This window comes from Tachyglossus aculeatus, chromosome 2, assembly GCF_015852505.1.
Source record: "Tachyglossus aculeatus isolate mTacAcu1 chromosome 2, mTacAcu1.pri, whole genome shotgun sequence".
NCBI lineage: Eukaryota > Metazoa > Chordata > Mammalia > Monotremata > Tachyglossidae > Tachyglossus > Tachyglossus aculeatus.
Genome location: NC_052067.1, coordinates 48,155,656 through 48,174,093, shown reverse-complemented (window position 1 = coordinate 48,174,093; position 18,438 = coordinate 48,155,656). Strand labels below are relative to the sequence as shown.

The 18,438-nt window shown below is 49.7% G+C and overlaps 1 protein-coding gene across 5 annotated transcripts in view; it reads right to left on the bottom strand.

The window, feature by feature from the left end:
* The window catches only part of SEPTIN7 (septin 7), a 146,460-nt gene extending 133,244 nt beyond the window's left edge, over positions 1-13,216 (bottom strand). For 2 of the 5 annotated variants that reach the window (XM_038766479.1, XM_038766489.1), the window contains exons 1-2: positions 13,156-13,216; positions 11,380-11,381 (exon numbers count right to left, since the gene is read on the bottom strand). In XM_038766479.1, coding sequence (XP_038622407.1) covers positions 11,380-11,381; positions 13,156-13,216 — 63 coding nt within the window. The remainder of the gene's footprint in view (positions 1-11,379; positions 11,382-13,155) is intronic. The other 3 variants (XM_038766503.1, XM_038766513.1, XM_038766498.1) reach the window with 3 other exon arrangements.
* Positions 13,217-18,438: the final 5,222 nt, after the last annotated feature.

Genomic DNA, 18,438 nt, shown 5'->3' with positions numbered 1-18,438 from the left:
GGCGGGCGGCAGAGGAGTCGTTAGGGATATCCATGTGGATATTGAAGTCTCCGAGAATCAGAGTGGGCATGGAGAAGGAGACAAGGAAGGTGATGAAGGGGTCAAAGTCGTTAAAGAAGTTGGAGGTGGGGCCGGGAGGGCGTTAGATGACGGCTACAAGAATCTGGAGGGGGTGGTAGAAGCAGCGTGGCTCAATGGAAAGAGCCCGGGCTTTGGAGTCAAAGGTCATGGGTTCGAATCCTGGCTCCACCACATGTCAGCTGTGTGACCTTGGGCAAGTCACTTAACTTCTCTGAGCCCCAGTTCCCTCATCTGTCAAATGGGGATTAAGACTGTGAGCCCCACGTGGGACAACCTGATCACCTTGTATCCCCCCAGCGCTTAGAACAGTGCTTTGCACATAGTAAGCTCTTAACAAATGCCTTTAAAAAAAAAAAGAATAATGTGGGCTTCAAAGGAAGGGAAGGAAAGGGAAGGGGGAGGAGGGATAGTGCGAAAGCGACATTGGGGGGCAAGAAGGAAACTGACAGCGGCTCACAGTCTAGAAACCAGGCACTGTACTAAGCGCTGGAGTGGATACAAGCAAATCGAGTTGGACACAGTCCCTATCCCACATAGGGCTCGCAGTCTCAAGCCCTACTTTCCAGATGAGGTAACTGAGGCACAGAGAAGTGAAGCGACTTGCCCAAGGTCACACAGCAGACAGGTGACGGAGGCGGGATTAGAACACAAGACTTCCTGGCTCCCAAGCCTGCGGTCTATCCACTACACCACGCTGCTTTTCCGCTTGATATTCATTCATTCAATCGTATTTATTGAGCGCTTACTGTGTGCAGAGCACTGTACTAAGCGCTTGGGAAGTACAAGGCGGCAACGTATAGAGACGGTCCCTACCCAACAGCGGGCTCGCAGTCTTGTGAAGCACCTCTAAGGAAGTGGGGCCTGAGAAACTGAGGCTGGAACCAGGTTCCTCAGAGGACATCGCCTGGTGAATACAAAACGGTTGGGAGTCCCAGGAGGACATGGATTCTAATCCTGTCGTGGCCACTTGTCTGTTATTCATTCATTCATTCATTTAATCGTATTTATTGAGCGCTTACTGTGTGCAGAGCACTGTACTAAGCGCTTGGGAAGTCCAAGTCGGCAACATCTAGAGACGAGCCCTACCCAACAGTGGGCTCACGGTCTAAAAGGGGGAGACAGACGACAAAACAATTATGTGACCTCGGGAAAGTCACTTCACTTTCTCTGGGCCTCAGTCACTTCGTCCGTAAAATGGGTAATAATAATGGCTTTTATTAGGCGCTTACTATAATAATAATGATGGCATTTGTTAAGCGCTTACTATGTGCACAGCACTGTTCTAAGCGCTGGGGGAAGATACAAGGTGATCAAGTTGTCCCACGTGGGGCTCACAGTCGTAATCCCCATTTTACAGATGAGGGAACTGAGGCCCAGAGAAGTGAAGTGACTTGCCCAAGGTCACACAGCAGACATGTGGCGGAGCCAGCATTCGAACCCATGACCTCTGGCTCCAAAGCCTGGGCTCTTTCCCACTGAGCCATGCTGCTTACTATGTGCAAAGCACTGTTCTAAGCGCTGGGAGGGGTACAAGGTGATCAGGTTGTCCCATGGAGGGCTCACAGGCTTCATCCCCATTTTCCAGATGAGGTAACTGAGGCCCAGAGAAGTGAAGTGACTTGCCCAAAGTCACACAGCTGACAATTGGCGGAGCCAGGATTTGAACCCATGACCTCTGACTCCAAAGCCCGGGCTCTTTCCACTGACCCATGCTGCTCCTCACAGTAGAAGACTGTGAGGCCCGTGTGGGAGATGGATTGTGTCCATGCTGAAGCAGCGTGGCTCAGTGGAAAGAGCCCAGGCTTTGGGGTCGGGGGTTCAAATCCCGCCCCCGCCAATTGTCAGCTGTGTGACTTTGGGCAAGTCACTTCACTGGGCCTCGGTTACCTCATCTGGAAAATGGGGATGAAGACTGTGAGCCCCGGCCCCGTGGGACAACCTGATCAACTTGTAACCTCCCCAGCGCTCAGAACAATAATAGTGATGATGGCATTTGTTAAGCGCTTACCATGTGCAAAGCACTGTTCTAAGCGTGGAACTTTGCACATAGTAAGCGCTTAATAAATGCTATCATTATTATTATTATTATTACCCTGGCGCTTAGGACAGTGCCTAAAACGTGGTAAGTGCTTAAATAGAACAGTGCTTTGCACATAGTAAGCGCTTAATAAATGCCATTATTATTATTATTATTATTAATAATAATAATAATAATAATAAATACCATCAAAAAAATAATAAAGACAACTCAGATCCCCACTGCCCCTCTCTGGCAGCCAGCCGAGGACACTCCCTCCTCACCGATCCTTCCGGCTCCCTCCGCCTGCATTTTCCCAACTTTCCCACTTTCCCAACAGTGAGTACTGTTGGGCCCGGGCTTTGGAGTCAGAGGTCGTGGTTTCAAATCCTGGCTCTGCCAATCTGGCAGCTGGGTGACTTTGGGCACATCTCTGGGCCTCGGTTCCCTCATCTGGAAAATGGGGATCGATCACCTTGGAATCTCCACGGTGCTTAGAACAAGGCTTTGCACATAGTAAGCGCTTAACAAATACCATCATTATTATTATTTTTATTATTATTACTGGGTGGAGGGATGAGCCAACTGCCGGGAATCGCCTGCAAGTCCATCGGTCCCCGGACTCTGGGCTGGGAAAGCTAACATTCCTTCTCCCAGGTCGCTCTGAGTCTCCTCCCACCTCCTCTAAGAGGCCTTCCCAGCCTGAACCCCCTTTTTCCTCTCCTCCTCCCCATCCCCTCCGCCCTACCTCCTTCCCCTCCCCTCAGCACCTGTATATATGTACATACAAATTTATTATTCTATTTATTTTACTTGTACATATTTACATTCGGTCAATGATGTGCATTTAGCTTTAATTCTATTTATTCTGACTGGACACCCGTCCACATGTTTTGTTGTCCGTCTCCCCCTTCTAGACCGTGAGCCCGCTGCTGGGTAGGGACCGTCTCTATATATCGCCGACTTGAACTTCCCAAGCGCTTAGTACAGTGCTCTGCACACAGTAAGTGTTCAATAAATACGACTGAATGAATGAATGGGGGTCAGAGGCCACTTCTCCTTAGAACGTGAGCCTCACGCGGGACCGTTAGCACAATTATCACTATTATTAAATCCCGGCTCCACCAATTGTCAGCTGGGTGACTCTGGGCAAGTCACTTCACTTCTCTGGGCTTCAGTTACCTCATCTGGAAAATGGGGATGAAGACTGCGAGCCCCACATGGGACAACCGGATCACCTTGTAACCTCCCCAGCGCTTAGAACAGTGCTTTGCACATAGTAAGCGCTTAATAAATGCCATCATTATTATTATCATTAGTATCATCAATTCCCACAATTTCAACTAACATCCTACACGGATTATTCCCAGACATTCCTCCATAGCCCAGATCTTTCTCCTCCTCTGCAGTCCGGCATTTTCTCCTGCCTTCACGTAATCTCCACATGGACGTCCTGCTACCACCTTAAACAACATGTCCAAAACAAAATTCCCCATTTTTTGGGGTGGTATTTAGTAAGCGCTATGTACCAAGTATTGCAGAGAAGCAGCGTGGCTCAGTGGAAAGAGCCCGGGCTTTGGAGTCAGAGGTCATGGGTTCGAATCCTGGCTCCGCCGATTGTCAGCTGTGTGACTTTGGGCAAGTCACTTCACTTCTCTGGGCCTCAGTTCCCTCATCTGGAAAACAGGGATTAATAATAATAATGGTATTTGTTAATACTATGGGCATTAAGAAGTTAAGTGACTTGCCCAAGGTCACACAGCAGACATGCGGCGGAGCCGGGATTCGAACCCATGACCTCTGACTCCAAAGCCTGGGCTCTTTCCACTGAGCCACGCTGATTGAGATTGTGAGCCTCACGTGGGACAACATGATCACCTTGTAACCTCCCCAGCGCTTAGAACAGTGCTTTGCACATAGTAAGCGCTTAATAAATGCCATCATTATTATTATTGTTATTATTATTGTTATTACTTATTATTATTATTATTATTATTATTAAGAGGAGAGGAGAAAGGAAACTAACTTTCTGAATACTGAGCAGTTTCTGAGCACGAAGGAGCAGGGAAGTCAATACGGGCTAGTTGGAGGAAGAGGCAGAATTTCAGGAGTTTAAAATGACATCATCATCATCATTATTATTATTATTATTATCATCATTATTATTATGACTGTACTAGGCAACGAGCTAGAGACAAGATAATCGGGTTGGACATAGTCCCTTGTCCCACGTAGGGTTCATGGTCTTAATCCCCATTTTACAGATGAGTTAACTGAGGCAAAGAAAAATGAAGTGACTTGACCAAGGCCACCCAGCAGATAAGTGGTGGAGCCTGGATTATGACCCCAGTCTTCTGATTCCCTGGCCCAGGTTTTACCGACTAGGCCACACCGCGGCAGTCTTTCCCAGCACTGTAGAAAACAGCACCATCCTCTTGGTCTCCCAACCTTGGAATTACGCTTTTTTAAGGTAGCTAAGTGCTTACCGTGTGTCAGGCACTGTGCTAAGCTCTGGTGTAGATACAGATTACCTCTGGAGTCAGAGGTCACGGGTTCAAATCCCGGCTCCGCCACTTGTCAGCTGTGTGACCTGGGGCGAGTCACTTCACTCCTCTGGGCCTCAGTTCCCTCACCTGGAAAATGGGGATGAAGACCGGGAGCCCCCCGTGGGACAACCTGATCACCCTGTCACCTCCCTAGAGCTTAGAACAGCGCTTTGCACATAGTGAGCGCTTAATAAATGCTATCATTATTCATTCATTCATTCAATCATATTTATTGAGCGCTTACTGTGTGCAGGGCACCGTACTAAGCGCTTGGGAAGTACAAGTCGGCAACACATAGAGATGTTCCCTACCCAACAGCGGGCTCATTATTATTATTATTAAATGAATCAGACCAGATGCAGTCCCTGTCCCACGGCGGGGCTCACGGTCCAGTAGGAGGGAAGACCAGGCACTGAATTCCCATTTTACAGTTGAAGAAACTGAGGCACAGAGAAGTGACTTGCCCAAGGTCACAGCAGGCAAAGCGGGGATTAGAACCCAGGTCCTCCAGCCTGGGCTTTACACACTAGGCCACATTACTCAATATCTCTCTCATTCGACCCACATATTCATTCCGTCACTAAATCCCGCCGGTTCAACCTTCGCAGCATCTCTCGACTCCGCCCCCTCCTCACCATCCAAATTCCCGTCAAGCGGATCCGAGCGCTTACATCCCATCTTGATGACTCCTTCGGCCTCCCTGCTGGCCTCCCTGCCTCCCAGTCCATATTTCATTTTGCTGTCCAGATCACTGGACTTCCCCAGCACCCAGTCCAGTGCTCTGCACACAGTCGGCGCTCAATAAATACATCTGAAGGAATTGAAAAAACAAAAACTGTTCAATCCACTTCTCTTCGCTCTTCAAAAACCTCCACCGATGCCCACCCCGCTCCACATTAAATCAAAGCGGCTCCTTGCCACTGGCTTTAAAGCCCTCTGATCATCTTTCCCCCGCCTAACTTACTTCCCCCATCTCCTATCACATCCAACCTGCACACTTTGCGCTTGTAACGCCAAACCACTCACGGAACACGTAATTCAGTTGTAGAGTCTGTCTCTCCCTCCCGGACGGTCAGCTCGTCCACAACCACAAACTCTACTGCATTATACACCCCTAAATGCTTAGTACAGTGTCCCGCACATAGTTAAGGAATCGATAGATGCCAATGACTACGAGTTGATCGAGAACCTTAAAGCCAATTATTCATTCATTCATTCAACCGTATTTATTGAGCACTTACTATATGCAGAGCACTGTACTAAACTAATTATCCAGGGGGACCAAGAGCAACTGGTAACCGCTGGAAGTTCCCGAGGTTGAGACTGGCAGATTTCCCCTGGAACAAAACGGCGGCAACGGGGGCAGGAGAGTTAGGAAGGGAAGGACACCCCGAAAAACCAAACCCTGACCTGTCTCCCTCCAGTCCTGCTTCTTCATTCCTAAAGTTGCCGTTGGCAGGTTGGTGGTTTTAAAACATTAAGAGCATTCAGAGTTTTAATAAAAGCTTATACACCAAATCATTTCCCTGGGCTTCCTTTCATCCCCACGTGACGGTCAACATTTCTGTCAAAATCATGAATACGGTCAAAGACAAATATTCTTAAAGGAAAAACAGACCACATCTCAGCGTATGAAACGAGGTGCGGTTATTTATTTTGGAATACCCTTCTAAAGAAATTAGCTGCCCCAATCATAAAAAACTAGTCTTAATAGGTACAAGTACATACTTTTAACATGGGGGGAAGGCCCTATAATTTTTCTGTAAATTAGTCATTAAAGATAATCACATTATTAAAGTTTTATTTAAAGATCATACCTAGAGCATAGTATGGCATTCATAGTAAAAAGAAAACACACAAAAAAAAAGAAATTGGTCTTGTCAGGAAACGATGTTGGGTTTTCCGGCGCTTAGAACGGTGCTTTGCACATAGTAAGCGCTTAATAAATGCCATCATTATTATTATTTTACCAAGACACAGCTCCAGGGCACTTCTGTAACAATAATGATGGCATTTATTAAGCGCTTACTATGTGCAAAGCACCATTCTACATATCCTTACACACAATTTCCACGTCCTTTAATTTATTTTAATATCTACCTTCCCCTGTAGACTATAAGCTCCCTGTGGGCAAGGAACGGGTCCCAATCGTTGTATAGTACTTTCCCAAGCAGGTGCTCTGCATAAAGAAAGTGCTCAGTACATACCACTGTTCGACTGATTATTTAAAGATGTAAAACAAAAAAATCATAATAATTATGGTACTTCAGTGCTTACTATGTGCCAAGCACCGTTCTAAGCACTGGGATAGATACAAGATAAACGAATTGGACACAATCCCTGCCCCACATGGGCCCGCCCTCAACCCCCATTTTACAGATGAGGAAACTGAGGAACAGACTAGTTAAAGCCCAAGGTCAAACAGCAGAAATGTGGTGGAGCCAATATCAGAACCTAGGTCCTTCTGACTTCTTTCCACTCAGCCGCAAAAAAATGAGAGTAACTGCAGAACTACCTAAGTAAATGAATACGCTTTTCTAAAATATGAACCTACAGGAAAGGGTAACACGTATCCCACAATTACCTTGTGAGAGCGCCGTCAGGAAAGTGAGGAATATGACCTGCAGATTACTTTCAAATACTTTCTCTTTATCCACATTTACCACAACAGGCATTAACACTGTTGTGGCTATCTACCAGAGTGATGCCATCAACCACGTAACATCACTCATTCATTCAACTATATTTATTGAGCGCTTACCGCGTGCAGCGCACTGTACTAAGCAATTGGAGAGGACAACTGAGCAGCAGAGAGAGATAATCCCTGCCCACAAAGGGCTCACAGTCTAGAAGGGGGGAGACAAAAATCAAAGCAACCCAACGGGCTCAATAATATCAATATAAACAGAATTGTAGATACCTACACATCAAAACAAGTAAACAGGCATTTGTAGAAATAAATATAATTATAGATACGTACATATACACTCAAGTGCCGTGGAGGGGGGGAGTGAGTTGGGGCCGGTGGAGAGGGAGCTGAGGAAAAGCGGGGCTTAGTCTGGGAAGGCCTCCTGGAGGAGATGAGCCTTCAGTAGGGCTCTGAAGGGGGGAATGTGGATGCAGATGTGCGGAGGGAGGGCATTCCAGGCCAGAAGTAGGACGTGGGCCGGGGGTCGACGGTGGGACGGGCGACAATGAGGTACGGTGAGGAGGTTAGCGGCAGAGGAGCGGAGGGTGCGGACTGGGCTGGAGAAGGAGAGAAGGAAGGTGAGGTAGGAGGGGGCGAGGGGATGGACAGCCTTGAAGCCGACAGGAAGGAGTTTTTGCTTGATGCGTAGGTTCACAGGCAGCCACTGGAGATTTTTGAGGAGGGGAGTGACATGCCCAGAGCGTTTCTGTAGAAAGATAATCCGGGCAGCAGAGCGAAGTATAGACTGAAGTGGGGAGAGACGGGAGGTTGGGAGGTCAGAGAGGAGGCCGATGCAGTAATCCAGTCGGGATAGGATGAGAGACTGAACCGGCAGGGTAGCGGTTTGGATGGAGAGGAAAGGGCGGAGCTCGGTGATGTTGCAGAGGTGAGACCGGCGGGTTTTGGTGATGGACCGGATGGGAGGGGTGAATGAGGGAGCGGAGTCGAGGACGACGCCAAGGTTGCGGGCTTGTGAGACGGGAAGGACGGTAGTGCCGTCTACGGTGATGGGAAAGTCAGGGAGAGGGCAGGGTTTCGGAGGGAAGATAAGGAGTTCAGTCTTAGACATATTGAGTTTTAGATGGCGGGCAGACATCCAGATGGAGATGTCCTGAGGGCAGGAGGAGATACGAACCTGGAGGGAGGGAGAGAGCACAGGGGCGGAGATGTAGATTTGGGTACCATCCGCGTAGAGATGACAGTTGAAGCCGTGGGAGCGAATGAGTTCACCAAGGGAATGAGTATAGATGGAGAACAGGAGGCGACCAAGAATCGACCCTTGAGAAACCCCTACAGTTAGGGGATGGGAGGGAGAGGAGGAGCCCGCAAAGGAGCCTGAGAACGAACGGCCAGAGAGATAAGAGAACCAGGAGAGGATGGAGTCGGTGAAGCCAAGGTCGGATAATGCGTTGAGAAGAGGATGGCCAACGGCGTCAAAGGCAGTTGAGAGGTCGAAGAGGATTAGGATGGAGTAGGAGCCGGTGGATTTGGCAAGGAGGAGGACACTGGGACCTTTGAGAGGGTGGTTTCGGTGGAGAACAGAGGACGGAAGCCAGATTGGAGGGGGCCAGGAGAGAGCTGGGGGACAGGAATTCGAGGCAGCAAGCATAGACACCTCACTCCGGGAGTTTGGCAAGGAAGGGTAAGAGGGACATGGGGTGATAACTGGAGGGGGTTGTGGGGTCATTGGAGGGTTTTTTTTTAGGATGGGAGAGAGGCGGGCATGTTTGAAAGCAGAGGGGAAGTAGCCATTGGAGAGAGTGAGCGGTTGAAGATGGATGTTAAGGAGGGGAGGAGGGAAGGGTCAGGAGTTTTTATCAAGTGGGAACGGGGTCCGAAGCGCACATGGATGGGGTCGCACTTGAGATGAGATCTCTGAAGATACTGCTGGGAAGGATGGGAAAGTGGAACGGGGGGTCGAGAGGAAGGGGAACAGAGGAGGGGGAACGGTGAATTTGGGGAGCTCAGATTCGATGGTGTCAATTTTCCTAATCAAGGAGGTAGCCAGATCATCAGGGGGTGAGAGATGGGGTCGGGGGGGAGACAGGGGCCCTAAGGAGGGAGTTAAATGTCCGGAACAGCTGGCGAGGGTGATGGGCACGGGTGTCCATAAGGGAAGAGAAATAGTTTTGCCGAGCAGAGGGAGAGGGCAGAAGGCAGGAAAGGATAAAGTGGCCAAGGTTGGCCTGGTGTTTAGCTTTCTGCCAGCAACGCTCAGCGGCCCGGGTGAAAGAGCCAAGGAGGTGGACAGCGGAGGTGATCCAGGGCTGTGGGTTAGTGGCGCGAGAGCGACGAGGGGATAGGGAAGCGAGTGAGTTGGGTACAGAGGGTGGAGTTGAGAGCATCTCTTTGGTCATCCAGAGTGGGTAAAGTGGGTAGGGAGGCTAAGGGGGGTGTGATGAGCTGAGAGAGATGGATGGGGTAAGAGTGTGGAGGTCCCTGTGGGAGAGTGACACAGATTTATGGGGAGGAGGAGTGTGAGAGAGGAGGCAAATGAGAAGTTTGAGGTCAGAGAGAGGGATTTCAGCATTGGTGAGGGTGGCTAACAAGTTCGTTATCAAGAACGGCCTTCCAGAAGTCAGAGAACGTAAGTTTTAACAACTAGAGGGAGAGATTGGCCCTCAAAAAAAAATCTAAACATGGGTCAGATAACCCGTATTTAGCCCTGGATGAGTTAGGAAGAGATTTATACATCTCCCTGCTACTTTTCAAGTTGTGAGACTGTACCTAAAAGAGTTTCCACATCCACATCTAGACTGTGAGCCCACTGCTGGGTAGGGACCGTCTCTATACGTTGCCAACTTGTACTTCCCAAGCGCTTAGTACAGTGCTCTGCACACAGTAAGCGCTCAATAAATACGATTGATTGACAGTGGCAATATTGGTTGACTGCTCTGCCTGTTACAAATTCCAAGGTCCATAATCTAGGTAAGTGAGGGTCGCAAGTTTTATGCTAAAATACTGTGCAGGACTAACGTCATTTGGGCAGATGGAAAAACACAATTCCTGCTAGCACGGCAAGCATTTTGCTACTTACAGAGCGCTCCCGTGAGCTTCGGCTATGCTAACATGCAAAACATCCTTCCCACCCAACCCTATCTCCTCACTCCCCGAGCTATTCAACAGCTGGGTGGGTCGAAATACTATTTCCCTCCCCCTTCCTCGCTATTTGGAGGAATAAGGAGGGATGATTCCGGCAGCTGAGCCTGCTTTGTAAGACATGACATCATTCATTCATTCATTCATTTATTCAGTTGTATTTATTGAGCGCTTACTGTGTGCAGAGCACTGTACTAAGCGCTTGGGAAGTGCAAGCTGGCAACATATAGAGACAGTCCCTACCCAACAGTGGGCTCACAGTCTAGAAGGGGGGACCAATATCAGATTGTGGGGGGACCTAGGCTATGCTCTTATAGGCCAGGGCTACATGAAATGCCCCCCCCCCTCAAAAAAAAACCAATCTACATCTAACTCGTGTATGACTTTCCATAAAATGAATGAGAATATTTGGCATCAAGTGGAATACATAAGAGTGAATTCATTCATTCATTCATTCCATCGTATTTATTGAGCGCTTACTGTGTGCAGAGCACTGTACTAAGCGCTTGGGAAGTCCAAGTTGGCAACGTATAGAGGCGGTCCCTACCCAACAACAGGCTCACAGTCTAGAAGAAGCAGAGAAGCAGCGTGGCTCGGTGGAAAGAGCCCGGGCTTTGGAGTCAGAGGTCGTGGGTTCAAATTCTGGCTCTGCCAACTGTCAGCTGTGTGACTTTAGGTGAGTCACTTCACTTCTCTGGGCCTCAGTTCCCTCATCTGGAAAATGGGGATGAAGACAGTGAGCCCCCCGGGGGACAACCTGATTGCCTTGTAATAATAATAATGATAGCATTTATTAAGCGCTTACTACGTGCAAAGCACTGTTCTAAGCGCTGGGGAGGTTACAAGGTGATCGTGATGTCCCACCGGGGGCTCACGGTCTTCATCCCCGTTTTCCAGATGAGGTAACTGAGGCCCAGAGAAGTGAAAAGACTTGCCCAAAGTCACACAGCTGCCAATTGGCGGAGCTGGGGTTTGAACCCACGACCTCTGACTCCAAAGCCCACAGTCTTTCCACTGGGCCACGCTGCTTGTCACCTCCCCGGCGCTTAGGACAGTGCTCTGCACATAGTAAGCGCTTAATAAATGCCATCGTTGTTATTATTATTATTATTAAACACTTTAAGCTAACCTCATCGTGGGCAGAGACGACACCTAACGAGTCTGTTACCGCGTGCTCTCCCAAGTGTCTAGTACGATGTTCTACACACTGTAAGAGCTCAATACATTTTGATTCATTGGAGATTAGGGAGATTCCCACCATTATATCTGGATTACTCCATGTTTCTCGTAGCTATCAACAGGGAAAACAACGGCCAAACTTTCCCTCTACCTCAGCCATCCAAAGAAAACGATTGACACCCCCTACATCATCAAAGCGAAGCAAGGGGGTAGGAGGAAAAAAGCGGGTGGCATGTCCGGTGTTTTTCCTTCCAATATTACAGCATTTTCCCTAGGTTCAGTAGCCGAGGCTGAGTTGACCGGTGCATTTCGGGGCTTCGAAAGGAAACCAGGCTGCGGTAGAAATTGCCGGTGACACCCGTCTGTCGCTTCTGCCTTGACTGCCCGGGGAGGGAGGTTGAACGGGACCCCAGATTTGGAAACCTCCTTCCAAGATTTCTTCTCGAAAGGCCTGTTTGGGGCGGTGCCAATCGAGGGCTTTGGGGCCCGGTCCTTTGGGCGGGAAGCCCCCGGCCCCCGGCCCGGCAGGCGAGGCCCAGGTGGGGAGAGGGGAGAAAAGAGGGGTCGGGGGGTGAAAAGAGGGGCAAGGGTAAAAAAAAAAAAAAAAAAAAAAAAAGAGGGGCAGGGGGGCAAAAAGAGGGGCAGGGGCATAAAAAAGAAGGGGGCAAAACAGAAGAAGGGTCGGGGGGCAAAACAGAAGAAAGGGAGGGGGCAAAACAGAAGAAGGGGTGGGGGCCTAAAAAAGAAGGGGCGGGGGGGGGGCCTAGAAAAGAAGGGGCGGGGAACATTAGTACAGTGCTCTGCACATAGTAAGCGCTCAATAAATACGATTGATTGATTGACTGATTAAAAGGAGGAGCCGGGGCATTAAAAGGAGGGGCGGGGGCATAAAAAAGAGGGGGAGGGGGGCATACTGAGCCCCTTCCTTCCTCTCCATCCCCCCCATCTTACCTCCTTCCCTTCCCCACAGCACCTGTATAAATGTATATATGTTTGTGCATATTTATTACTCTATTTATTTATTTATTTTACTTGTACCTATCTATTCTATTTATTTTATTTTGTTAGTACGTTTGGTTTTGTTCTCTGCCTCCCCCTTTTAGACTGTGAGCCCAATGCTGGGTAGGGCCTGTCTCTATATGCTGCCAATTTGTACGTCCCAAGCGCTTAGTCCAGCGCTCTGCACACAGTAAGCGCTCGATAAATACGATTGACGATGATAAAAAGGGGCGGGGGCAAAAGAGAAGGGGTGGGGGGCAAAAAAGAGGGATGTGGGATAAAAAGAGGGGCTGGAGAGAGAGGGAGAGGGGGGGAAAGAGGATGGGAAAAGCGGGGCACGGGCCGCGGCAATGGAGGGAAAAGGAGGAGCGGGGATGGCTGGAAGGGGGGGGGGTCGGCGGCAGGACGGGCGGAGGCTGCTCCGGGCCGGCGCCCCCAGCACAGGAAATGCCGCCGCCTTCCCCCTCCTCGCCTCCGTCCGAACTGTCAGGGCCGCGCCCGCCCGGTCCCGGTCCGATCCGGTCCGATCCGGGGCAGAGACTCACCCATGGCGCCGCCGTTCGAGCTCCCGTCGTCGGCGGCCGCGGCCCGCGCACTGAGCGACATCCCCTCCCCCCGCCCCCCGCGCCGCGCACGCGCACGCACGGACGGACGCGCGCGCGCCGGGCCCGGCCCGCCCCGACCTATCGCGAGACTGGCCGCCGGCCTGAGGGGGGGAAGACGGCCCGTCCGCCATCTTGGCGGCCGTGATGGCTCCCCGCCTCGGGCGGGACGGGGGGCGGGGGGCGAGGCGGCCCCCGAGGAGGTCGCTCCCTCGCGTTGGGGGCACGGCCGTGGCCATGGAGGATGGAGGAGGACCGGCCGGCCGCTGGGAGGGGGCGGCCCCCGCCCGCACTAAAGATGGCCGCCCCCGCCCGCACTAAAGATGGCCGCCGAGCGCCATTGCTGTAGGGAGGCCCTGGCGAGGGCTGGGGATGATCACAATTATAATAAAAATAATAATAATAATAATGGTATGTGTGAAGCTCTTACTATGTGCCAAGCGCTGGGGGGGGATTCAGCGTGAGCAGGTTGTCCCACGCTTTTCAGCCCCATTGTACAGCTGAGGTAACTGAGGCCCAGAGAATAATAATAAATAATAATAATGTTGGTATTTGTTAAGCGCTTACTATGGGCCAAGCACTGTTCTGAGCACTGGGGGAGATATAAGGTGATCAGGTCCCTCAGGAGGCTCACAGTCTTCACCCCCATTTTACAGCTGAGGTAACTGAGGCCCAGAGAATAATAAATGATAATAATGTTGGTATTTATTAAGCGCTTACTATGTGCCAAGTACTGTTCTAAGCGCTGGGGAGGTTATAAGGTGATCAGGTTGTCCCTCATGGGGCTCACTATCTTCATCCCCATTTTACAGTTGAGGTAACTGAGGCCCAGGGAATAATAAATAATAATAATGTTGGTATTTGTGAAGAACTTACTGTGTGCCAATCACTGTTCTAAGCACTGGGGTAGATACAAGGTAATCAGGTTGTCCCTCATGAGGCTTACAGTCTTCATCCCCATTTTATAGCTGAGGTAACTGAGGCCCAGGGAATAATAAATAGTAATAGTGTTGGTATTTGTTAAGCACTTACTATGTTCCAATCACTGTTCCAAGCGCTGGCGAGGTTACAAGCTGATCAGGTTGTTCCTCATGGGGTTCACAGTCTTCATCCCCATTTTACAGCTGAGGTAACTGAGGCCCAGGGAATAATAAATAATAATAATGTTGGTATCTCTTAAGCACTTACTATGTGCCAAGCACTGTTCTAAGCTGTGGGGTAGATACAAGGTAATCAAGTTGTCCCTTATGGGGCTCACGGTCTTTTCATTCATTCATTCATTCAGTTGTATTTATTGAGCACTTACTGTGTGCAGAGCACTGTACTGAGTGCTTGGTAAGTACAAGTTGGCAACATATAGAGACAGTATTAATCCCTATTTTACAGCTGAGGCCCAGAGAATAATGGGCTTCTGACCCCATTCCCTCTCATCTCATGAAATCTCTCTCTCCATCTCTTCTCCCCTCCTTAACTTCCATCTTCAACCGCTCACTCTCCACTGGTTCCTTCCCCTCTACCTTCAAACATGCCCAAGTCTCTCCCATCCTAAAAAAACTCTCTCTTGACCCCACCTCACCTTCTAGTTATCGCCCCATATCCCTCCTACCATTCCTCTCCAAACTCCTTGAACGAGTTGTCTACACGCGTTGCCTCGAATTCCTCAGCACCAACTCTCTCCTCGACCGCCTCCAGTCTGGCTTCCGTCCCCTTCATTCCACGGAAACTGCCCTCTCAGAGGTCACCAATGACCTCCTGCTTGCAAAATCCAACGGCTCCTACTCAGTCCTAATCCTCCTCGACCTCTCAGCTGCCTTCGACACTGTGGACCACCCCCTTCTCCTCAACACGCTATCTGACCTTGGCTTCACAGACTCCTTCCTCTCCTGGTTCTCCTCTTATCTCTCCGGTCGTTCTTTCTCAGTCTCTTTTGCAGGCTCCTCCTCCCCCTCCCATCCCCTTACTGTGGGGGTTCCCCAAGGTTCAGTGCTTGGTCCCCTTCTGTTCTCGATCTACACGCACTCCCTTGGTGACCTCATTCGCTCCCACGGCTTCAACTATCACCTCTACGCTGATGACTCCCAGATCTACACCTCTGCCCCTGCTCTCTCCCCCTCTCTCCAGGCTCGCCAGTCCTCCTGCCTTCAGGACATCTCCGTCTGGATGTCTGCCCGCCACCTCAAACTCAAGATGTCCAAGACTGGACTCCTCGTCTTCCCTCCCAAACCCTGCCCTCTCCCTGACTTTCCCATCTCTGTTGACGGCACTACCATCCTTCCCGTGTCACAAGCCCACAACCTTGGTGTCATCCTCGACTCCGCTCTCTCATTCACCCCTCACATCCAAGCCGTCACCAAAACCTGCCGGTCTCAGCTCCGCAACATTGCCAAGATCCACCCTTTCCTCTCCATCCAAACTGCTACCCTGCTCGTTCAAGCTCTCATCCTATCCCGTCTGGACTACTGCATCAGCCTTCTCTCTGATCTCCCATCCTCGTGTCTCTCCCCACTTCAATCCATACTTCATGCTGCTGCCCGGATTGTCTTTGTCCAGAAACGCTCTGGGCATGTTACTCCCCTCCTCAAAAATCTCCAGTGGCTACCAATCAATCCGCGCATCAGGCAGAAATTCCTCACCCTCGGCTTCAAAGCTCTCCATCACCTCGCCCCCTCCTACCTCACCTCCCTTCTCTCCTTCTACTGCCCAGCCCGCACCCTCCGCTCCTCCACCACTAATCTCCTCACCGTCCCTCGCTCTCGCCTGTCCCGCCGTCGACCCCCGGCCCACGTCATCCCCCGGGCCTGGAATGCCCTCCCTCTGCCCCTCCGCCAAGCTAGCTCTCTTCCTCCCTTCAAGGCCCTGCTGAGAGCTCACCTCCTCCAGGAGGCCTTCCCAGACTGAGCCCCTTCTTTCCTCTCCCCCTCTTCCCCCTCTCCATCCCCCCCATCTTGCCTCCTTCCCTTCCCCACAGCACCTGTATATATGTATATATATGTTTGTACATATTTATTACTCAATTTATTTATTTATTTATTTTACTTGTACATATCTATTCTATTTATTTTATTTTGTTAGTATGTTTGGTTTTGTTCTCTGTCTCCCCCTTTTAGACTGTGAGCCCACTATTGGGTAGGGACTGTCTCTATATGTTGCCAACTTGTACTTCCCAAGTGCTTAGTACAGTGCTCTGCACACAGTAAGTGCTCAATAAATACGATTGATGATGATGATGATAATGCCAAGCACGGTTCTAAGCACTGGGGTAGATACAAGGTAATCGTGTTGTCCCTCATGGGGCTCACAGTCTTCATCCCCATTTTACAGCTGAGGTAACTGAGGCCCAGAGAATAATAAATGATAATACTGTTGGTATTTGTTAAGCGCTTACTATGTGCCAAGCACTGTTCTAAGCGCTCGAGCAGATACAAGGTAATCAGGTTGTCCCTCATGGGGCTCACAGTCTTTTCATTCATTCATTCAATTGTATTTATTGAGTGCTTACTGTGTGCAGAGCACTGTACTAAGTGCTTGGGAAATACAAGTTCCCAACATATAGAGACGGTCTTAATCCCCATTTTACAGCTGAGGCCCAGAGAATAATAAATAATAATACTGTTGGTATTTGTTAAGCACTTACTATGTGCCAAGCACGGTTCTAAGCGCTGAGGTAGATACAAGGTAATCAGGTTGTCCCTCATGGGGCTCACGGTCTTCATCCCCATTTTACAGATGAGGTAACTGAGGCCCAGAGAATAATAAATAATAATACTGTTGATATTTGTTAAGCACTTACTATATGCCAAGCACCGTTCTAAGCACTGGGGAGGTTACAAGGTGATCAGGTTGTCCCTCATGGGGCCCACGCTTTTCATCCCCATTTTACAGCTGAGGTAACTGAGGCCCAGAGAATAAGCAATAATAATAATGTTGGTATTTATTAAGCGCTTACTATGTGCCAAGCACTATTCTAAGCACTGGGGAGGTTACAGGGTGATTAGGTTGTCCCTCACGGGGCCCACACTTTTCATCCCCATTTTACAGCTGAGGTAACTGAGGCCCAGAGAATAAGAAATAATAATAATGTTGGTATTTATTAAGCGCTCACTATGTGCCAAGCACTGTTCTAAGCACTGGAGTAGATACAAGGTAATCAGGTTGTCCCTCATGGGGCTCACAGTCTTTTCATTCATTCATTCATTCATTCATTCATTCATTCAATTGTATTTATTGAGTGCTTACTGTGTGCAGAGCACTGTACTAAGCACTTGGGAAGTCCAAATTGGCAACATATAGAGACGGTCCCTACCCAACAACGGGCTCACAGTCTAGAAGGGGGAGACAGGCAACAAAACGCGTGGACAGGCGTCAGGTCGTCAGAACAAAATGAATTTTCCTTTCCCGAAGACTTTGTAGTCTTGTCATGTATCATGTCACGTGACACTTTTCAGAACCAAAAAGGAGAGGGAATGGAGGAGTAACCATTCATAGTCATAAAACGGGATCTATATCGATAATGAACTATCGATATCAACCAAGATATAACCACCGTGTCACCTTTCAAAGAGGGAGTCATCCAGAGTTGTCTTCGTAAAAATACGGAAATGGTTTACGATCGCCTCCTTCCACCTCGGGTTGGACACAGTCCACCTGTCCCACGGTGGGGCTCCCGGGCTACAGATAAGGAAACTGAGGAACAGAGAGGTTAGGTGACTTTCCCAAGGCTCCACGGAGGACGCGTGGCAGAGGCAAGTGATCTTCCCCCGCTGGCTCGCCTCCGCTTTAGTTACCCAGACAGTTGGTGCACGGAGACCTGAAAATGAGAAACTGAAAGCAAAAGATGGCAGAGGATGTTATTTAAGGACACGATTCAACAAAGCCTCAGACGGACGCTGCATCCCTGCCGAAAACCAGGTACTTCCCAAGCGCTTAGTACAGTGCTCTGCACACAGTAAGCGCTCAGTAAATACGATTGATTGATTGATTCTCCGAGGTTAAACCGGCACAGCACGCTGCTGTCCAAGGAAGAAGCGGCTCGCAAGCCACAGGAGACGAAGGAGCGGGCGAGAAAACAGGGCCGGGCGCCACGAACAATCGTATTTATTGAGCGCTTACTATGTGCAGAGCACTGTACGAAACGCTTGGGAAGTACAAATTGGCAACATATAGAGACAGTCCCTACCCAACAGTGGGTGAAGCACGGCAACCGGGGACTCTCTCCTCGACCCCCTC